General features: G+C 47.7%; 1 protein-coding gene across 1 annotated transcript; it reads left to right on the forward strand.

Moving 5' to 3' along the window:
* The first annotated feature begins 3,661 nt into the window (after window positions 1-3,661).
* On the forward strand, window positions 3,662-6,459 carry LOC123151364 (WAT1-related protein At5g47470). Its single transcript, XM_044571095.1, has 6 exons — window positions 3,662-4,236; window positions 4,705-4,821; window positions 4,922-5,159; window positions 5,240-5,401; window positions 5,550-5,701; window positions 5,816-6,459. The coding sequence occupies exons 1-6, from the start codon at window positions 3,971-3,973 to the stop codon at window positions 5,958-5,960; spliced, it is 1,080 nt and encodes a 359-aa protein (XP_044427030.1). The 5' UTR covers window positions 3,662-3,970; the 3' UTR covers window positions 5,961-6,459.
* Window positions 6,460-8,106: the final 1,647 nt, after the last annotated feature.

Consider the following 8,106-nt stretch of genomic DNA (forward strand, 5'->3'; position numbering starts at 1 on the left):
GTGAAGGCGTACATGATGTGCGACACCAACATTTTCGACAAACTACTAAAGGTGAACTCCTTCCCTCCGAGCCATCCTCAAATACGCATATTGGATGGGTCGTTCTTTCATTGTTGTTTCCTTCTTATTGTCTACATGATACATCTTGCGAACGGAGGAGCGGCATTGGAGATTGGCTCTATGGACCTTTACATTGAGGAACGCCCGAAGTTAGTGGATGCACCACCGGACCAACGCTTCTACCACGACATTGAGCTATGGTACAACACCATCCATAACAAATTTGCATCTTATGCATGGATTGACTCGCATTATGATTGCCTTGTTGCATCTTGTATTACCTTGTCTTCCATGATATATGAGCTTGTGCACTTCCTTAGCAAATTTGTTGTGATATTCCTTGATGGCATATTCATACATCATGATCGCATTGCCTACCATCAATTGCATGATCACATACTCACATTGAGCGCCAATTACCATGTTCATGTTTTTGATACACCGCCCCATTATGACATCATTTTGCACAACGGTTGCATTGATCACATTCACAATACATTTGTGTGCATAATGAATGCTTTTGCTCCCATGAGTGCTTTGCATATCAGTCTATATCATCTTACTAAGCTTGATGCGCTTTGCCACGGACAATCTTGCCGCACGGACTCATTCTTACATGATGGACACCTTGTGTGCGCTAACCATTATATTTCAAAGTGTCGTTTGTGTTTGCTCTTTTTGCATGTGTACCACTCCGGAGACACCTTGGAGTACTTGGATTGCGCCATGTCTTCCACTTCGTCCAATTACAAGTCCATCCACGACAACCGTTTCCATGGTGATGAGGTTTTCGATCCGAGGTCGGATATTTCCCAAGGGAGGGGAGATGATGCGGAGCATCCTACGATCATCCCCATGTACACTACGTCTACTCCCCAAGCCCCAAGTGGACCTACGACCAGACCTCAAACATACACCATTGGACACAAGGTGAACCCGTTCCTAAATGCTTCCCCTTTCCACTCGTGCGAGACATGGTTGCTACCTAATGCAAAGACACTACGTGTGGTCATGATCTGAGGAGACGACCATGGAGATGTTTGAAGCATAGGACAAGTCCACACGGAAGCGGATCAAGAAGTGCCTCAAGTGGAGTCGCCGCGGAGCTACAGCGGCCGCGGAGCCGGGACATCCGGCGCCACCAACCAGAAGAAGACCAGAGAGAGACAGACGCCAGGCGACTCTACAGCGGCCGGACATCCGACCGACCCCCCAGACATCCGGCGCATGCCCGGAAATCCCACGCACGATATCTAGAGAGCAGAAGAATCGGGCAGCTCCAGCCCAGACATCCGGCTCTTCGTGAGCCACCGAACATCCGGCCCCCAGCCCGGACATCCGGCCCCTGCGTGTGCGCAGAGAACGGGCCAAGGGACCATGTATCCCCCCTCTCACTTACCCCTTCGTGGGCTAGCACTATATATAGACCCCCTCCTTCTCCTAGTTAGGGTTAGCGTTGTGTTAGCTCATATGTGAGATAGAGCTTCGCTCATCCATCCGGATCTACTCCATTGTGAGGGACCGTTACCTCTTCGGAGAAGATCCACCTTGGATTCAAGACCCCTTCATGGGAAGACACCTCAAGACCTCCTCACAAAGAAGAACCGGTTACCTTTGTATCGTTCTTTGTTGATCGTGCATCTTGTATCTTGTTGTGTTTCGAGGATCTAGCATATGTGTGACCTAATCTCGTTGGTTTGAGTGATTCTCTTGTGTTTCCCTTCGTGTTTCCCCTTTGTGTTTTTCGTGTTCATCGTGTGATCCGCTCCATTCGTGAAATATCGGCCATCTAGGGTTTCACCCTACATCATTTCTCTTCTCCTCCCCTCTCCCACCACCCACCGCCGCCATAGCCATCGCTGCCCATTTTCCTGGCTGCCTCATTGTCCAGCCCGACCGCCCAAAGCCCGACCGCCGGATTTGTGCCTTCCTCGCCCGACCCCGGCAGCCAACTGGTAGATCTGTTACGGCATGATTTGGCGCATCCGACCACGGGCGACTACGCCTTGCCATGGATTGGCACGGTACCGGACCACACAGCCCTGGCAACGCCTCTGCGCTACATGTAGGTATTGACTACGCCTCTAGCTGCTCCGATCTATCCCGTCGGCGGTTCACCGACAAAAACACGCTTGGCCATTGCCCGGGCTCGGCGCTGGCCCAGCGCCGGCTCGTCGGCTCACCGTTGCGGCTCATAAAGTGCGACGACTGCCCGCGGCAGGTCATTTGCCACGTTCCTACCACGCCGGGACATCCCGAATGTGTGTCCTTCAAGTGCAAAAATAATGGGATATGTGCTTCTTTTGATTCGGCTGTGCTCCCGGAATCTGCGCATTTTCGTAGCTCGTTGCTTATACTCAATTTTGTGTGTATGATGGATAGTTTGGGTACTGGGAAGAAGAATACGTCGATCTATTGATAGCACGAAATTTGATAGATGCTCATGCACTTGTTGGTAGAATAGAGACTAGAGATGAGATTAGATGCGAAGCAACATCGGCTTCTTTAGAATTGAAGAAGAAAGTTTTTGTTTTCTTTGGTCTTGCTCTCCTAGCGAAGAATTGGTGAATGTACTCAAAATGTCGTTGATGAAATAAGAGAAATGTGGCCAAAGAAAATACATACGGGCATCAGCCGAGCCGTGACGGACCAGATGCATTGGATGCACGGCCAGCGTATTAAAAAAACAGTCTAATACCGTCTCATTGCTCTACTTGAACGGATAAAATTCACACAAAATGGACGTTCACTTGAAATGGTGCATTGAAGTTGGCCTAATAGCTGATACAGAACTTTCCAAGAGGTACAACTATGTGGTGTTTGTTTTCAGGGATTTTTTTGGGTAGGGACTAGAAAAAATCTTTCTTAAAGACTTTTTTATCAAACGGGAAAGACTTTTTAGGGACTAAACTAGATATTTGAGACTAAATGAAGAAGACTCTTAAGAAGAGTCTTTTTGAGACTTTTGGAGACTTTTCCAACAATGCCCCTCCATGCACCATTGGCCCGCCACTCCATGATGTTGTGTGATTGTTATTTTTCTATATACTAGGGACAACATGGTCATTTAATAACCTTTAGAAAGAGACTAGGGACTTTTTAATCTCTAAAAACAAACATGAAGAAACTTTTTAGAGACTAAAGACTTTTTAATTGAGACTAGAAAAAGTCCCTAGTACTAGAGAACCAAACACCACCTCTATCTCTGCCAACGCGTCGTAGGCGCAGTTGAAAAATAAATCAGATCCAAAAGGACAAGGCAAACGATGAATGGCGACGGTCTCTGCCCATTGACCTTATCCGCTCTAGAAGACCCGCGCGTAGCAGCTTCTCTGATCGTCACACGTGTCGCCCATCTGCCCGTACAGGGGCCGGCCGGGTCCCATGCCTTCCTGTCTGACCGAGCGGCAGCCCGCAGTCCCGAACGCAATTGGCTACGTGCGGCCATGCATGCAGCAACGATCCACACGTCGGCGGCCAGCGCCAGGGTGGAGCCGCCTCCCTCAGACGTGTCACCCGCGTACGAAGCACAATTTCCTAGGTGGACATTGAGCCTGACACTCCAAAATCCAACTTCTCGTCTTTCTTCTCCATCGCGGTAGTAAAATCTTTCCATCCTACGTAAATTTTAGTAGCATTTTCAGAGAGTCCAATATATTGAATTGGTGCTACTCGGGGAAGACTAGAATAGAATCTGCCTTTAACCAACTCTTGTCCATCGGTGACTTTTTCTTCTTCGCACGATCGAAGATGCAAGAATGTATACCAGGACCAGCGCTATATACACACCTTTCTCTCTCTCTCTCTCACACACACACATAACTAAGGTCCTCGGCATATATCTTCCTGAGCTTGCGTACACCGCAGCAGCTGACTGATCTTTGCCGGCCGGCGGAGCAGGTAGACGAAGATGCTGGGCGGCGGCGTGTCCTTCTCCTTAGGCGACGTGCTGACCATCTGCGGGCTGCTGGCGGTGCAGTGCATCTTCGGTCTCTACATGATGTTCCTCAACCGGCTACTCGTGGCCGGCGTCCCGTCGCTCTTCATCATCGTCGTCGCATGCGCCGCCTCCTCCGTCGTCGTTCTCCCCTTCGCCATCGCCCTCGAGAGGAAGAAATGGCCCAAGCGCTGGAGCCCCGTGTTGATAATCCAGCTCGTTATGATCTCCCTTGGAGGGTGAGAAACAAAAGTGAATCAATCGTAACCTTCCACACATATATACTAAGAGCTTATCATTTGCAGTCCATCTTTGCTTTTTTTTTTCTTGCGAGAAGTTCATCTCTGCTCTTGATTGATAGCTAGACAGTCTTCATCATAAATGCTTCAAATAAAGTTGTATATATAGTAGTGTACTAACTGTTTATTTTGATAGATTTATATTTGCCAACAGTTATAGGTTTCAAAGTATTAAAATACTTAAGATTTTCGTATATTATTATGTTCTGAAGTTATCTGCAGTTCTCTTAATCAGTTAACTCGGATCAAGTAAGCCTTCACCAAGTATTTATGATGATGATCGACATTTACCCCTAGATGGTTACTTGTCCATAATGTCCATAGTTCATCAAATGCATTGGTGTAAAGATTCAGATACTACCAAATGCTGGCAATCGGTTAACAAAACATTTTTTGTTCTTTGTGTAGGGTATCAATATACCAAGTCTTGATGATGCTCGGCGTCGAGCGGACCTCGCCAGCGATCGCCTCGGCCATGCCCAATCTTGGCCCTGGCTTCATCTTCGTCATCGCCGCCTGCCTGAGGTACCGAACCAAATCCTTAATAAGGGAAAAACAACACATTGTTAACTTTCAGACTGACCAAGTAGCTCAACAACTAGAGACTCTGCTAATATATATGCAGGTTTGAGAGATTTGAGTGGAAGTGCAAGTACACCAGAGCAAAAATCTTGGGTACGTTGGTATGCATAAGTGGAGCAATGTGCGTGAGCTTCCTGAAGAATCCGGATCCCGGCAGAGTGCCAGAGTCCGTTCCCAGGGACCAAGAGTTGTCTGGCATGAAAATCGACAGAGACTGGGTCCTTGGCTGTGTGTACCTGCTCACTGGAGTCACGGTCTTCGCTTGCAACACTGTCCTGCAGGTGCACGCTGATAAGATAAACACTAGTCATAACTGTGCCATTTTGTTAGAATTAGAGCTGAATCTGATGTGCAAATGTAGGCTGCAACCCTCAAGAGGTTCCCGGCGCCGCTGTCCATCTGTGTGATCACCGCCATGATGGGATCGATCTTCAGCGCCATCATCCAGGTCATCATGGACGGCAAGCTCGGCGCGGGCACTACAGGCAACATCCCCAGAATAATCGCTGAAATTGTGCTCGTGGTACATACTAGTAGTAGTACATTTTTGATTCAATCCATATTAATTGTGGCTGATTTAGTACAAGTCGTAGACCCCATGATCTCAGCAATAGTATGTGACACTGACGTCGTTGTAACCTGCACTGAAAATAGTGTCAATGCTGGTGCAGGGAGGTGTGGTGATCGGCCTGTGCACGACGTTCCAGGTGTCGAGCATCGGCCGCAAGGGGCCTGTCCTGGTGTCCATGTTCAGCCCGTTCCAGACCGCGTTCTCGGCCTTCATCTCCTTCATCTTCTTTGGGCAATGGATCGGCACAGGGTGGTACGTACGTACATCTTTGCCGGCCATGCACCCGCGCCGCAAGGAACAGTATGTCAATGCGTAGCTGCATTTGGTGCACTGACATCAGCATTGTCATATTCGTATTTGTTGCAGCCTGGTGGGGATTGCGCTCATGTTTGCGGGCCTCTATGTGGTGCTATGGGCCAAGAACCGGGAGGACAAGATGTTCGCCGAGCTTGCGCTGCCGTCTGACTCTGACGCAACTGAATCTGATATCGAGAGGCCATTCTTGCAGTGATGGGTTGGGCAAAAATCAAAATCGCTTGCTTCCACTACTGGCTAGACGCCTTAGGAATCTACACAGATCCTATCTACTGTTTGACTTTCTTTTGCTGAGATATTGTTTGGATTTTGGAAAACTCAAGTTATTTTACAGCTCGCTGAGCGAAGGCCAGTACTCTCGCTTTACCTCGTTATAAGTGTCAACGTTCCTTCCGACACACTTGCCGCCTTGCTTTGAATATTACTCCCTTCTTCCTAAATATATACTTCCTCCGTTCGAAATTACTTGTCTCAGAAATGGTTGTATCTAAAACTAAAATACGTCTAGATACATTCATTTCTACGACAAGTAATTCCGAACGGAGAAAGTACATCTCTTTTTAGAGATTCCATTCTAAAATTCTACACTCTAAAATTCTTAGAACCCTCGAGTTTTCAAAAGCTTGCATGTGCTCGGAACAAATAGTTGTATGTAAATAGACAGAAAGAAATCAAACATATTTATTAAACATGTACATGTGTTGTATTTTACCTGGTCACCAGATGTTGTTCCTCTTTTACACGATCTCAACTGACACCAGGCCTTGCATGCCACTTGTATAGGGCATTTGATTATCTCTCCTAAATATATAGGACTCCTTTGTCCTATCATGTAAGACGTTTTTTAGCACTAGTGTAGTGTCAAAAAAGTCTTATATTATGGACAGAGGGAGTACCTTGTAACTCTCTTTGATCGACACGACTCGATCCAAAAAACATCTTATATTATGGGATGAAGGGAGTACATTGTAACTCTCCTTGATCGACATGACTCGATCATTATTTGGTCTAGCTTGGTATCAGTTGCCTCCATGGATGAGCATGGCCAACCCTTCTCTGCTGCCATACACTCTCCGTCCTCTCTGTCCATGTCCTGGGCCACCTCTTCATCCCTCTCTCAGCTTAACTCTTCAAACCTCCTTTCTGGTATCTTCTATACTTTTCTGGTGGGCCAACCATAGCGCCTCCTCTCTCGGTGCCCCTCCTCAGGCTCTTTGTGCCCCTCTTCACCAGCTTCACCCTATCAGCCGTCGTTGCCACTCCTCCTGCCTCTCGTCGCAGCAATTTTCTGGGTGACCACATCAACTACAAACTTGACCCCGCCCGGCATAACTACTAGAAGTGGAGAATTTTCTTTCTCTTCATCCTCCTCAAGTACCACAAGTGGCACACTTTCTTTATCTTTGTCCTTCTCAAGTACAACGCCCCAACCACGTCTGACAGGCACCGCTTGTGACGCCCCCAATTCAATCGTACACTAATCATGCACGTAAATGTGTACGATCAAGATCAGGGACTCACGGGAAGATATCACAACACAACTCTAAAACATAAATAAGTCATACAAGCATCATAATACAAGCCAGGGGCCTCGAGGGCTCGAATACAAGTGCTCGATCATAGACAAGTCAGCGGAAGCAACAATATCTGAGTACAGACATAAGTTAAACAAGTTTGCCTTAAGAAGGCTAGCACAAACTGGGATACAGATCGAAAGAGGCGCAGGCCTCCTGCCTGGGATCCTCCTAACTACTCCCGGTCGTCGTCAGCGGGTTGCACGTAGTAGTGGGCACCTCCAGTGTAGTAGTCGTCATCGACGGTGGCGTCTGGCTCCTGGGCTCCAGCATCTGGTTGCGACAACCAGAAAGAAAGGAAAGGGGGGAAAGGGGGGAGAAAGCAACCGTGAGTACTCATCCAAAGTACTCGCAAGCAAGGATCTACACTACATATGCATGGGTATATGTGTAAGGAGGCCATATCAGTGGACTGAACTGCAGAATGCCAGAATAAGAGGGGGATAGCTAATCCTGTCGAAGACTACGCTTCTGGCAGCCTCCGTCTTGCAGCATGTAGAAGAGAGTAGATTGAAGTCCTCCAAGTAGCATCTCCAAGTAGCAACTCCAAGTAGCATCTCCAGTAGCATCGCATAGCATAATCCTACCCGGCGATCCTCTCCTCGCATCCCTGAGAGAGAGCGACCACCGGTTGTATCTGGCACTTGGAAGGGTGTGTTTTATTAAGTATCCGGTTCTAGTTGTCATAAGGTCAAGGTACAACTCCAAGTCGTCCTGTTACCGAAGATCACGGCTATTCGAATAGATTAACTTCCCTGCAGGGGTGCA

The sequence above is a fragment of the Triticum aestivum genome, chromosome 7A (assembly GCF_018294505.1).
Source record: "Triticum aestivum cultivar Chinese Spring chromosome 7A, IWGSC CS RefSeq v2.1, whole genome shotgun sequence".
NCBI lineage: Eukaryota > Viridiplantae > Streptophyta > Magnoliopsida > Poales > Poaceae > Triticum > Triticum aestivum.

Excerpts from the sequence above, each read along its gene's own strand:
- LOC123151364 (XM_044571095.1), top strand. The coding sequence starts at position 3,971 with ATGCTGGGCGGCGGCGTGTCCTTCTCCTTAGGCGACGTGCTGACCATC. Across the intron at positions 5,160-5,239 it reads CTTGCAACACTGTCCTGCAG|GCTGCAACCCTCAAGAGGTT; the intron begins GTGCACGCTGAT and ends GTGCAAATGTAG. Across the intron at positions 5,402-5,549 it reads TCGCTGAAATTGTGCTCGTG|GGAGGTGTGGTGATCGGCCT; the intron begins GTACATACTAGT and ends ATGCTGGTGCAG.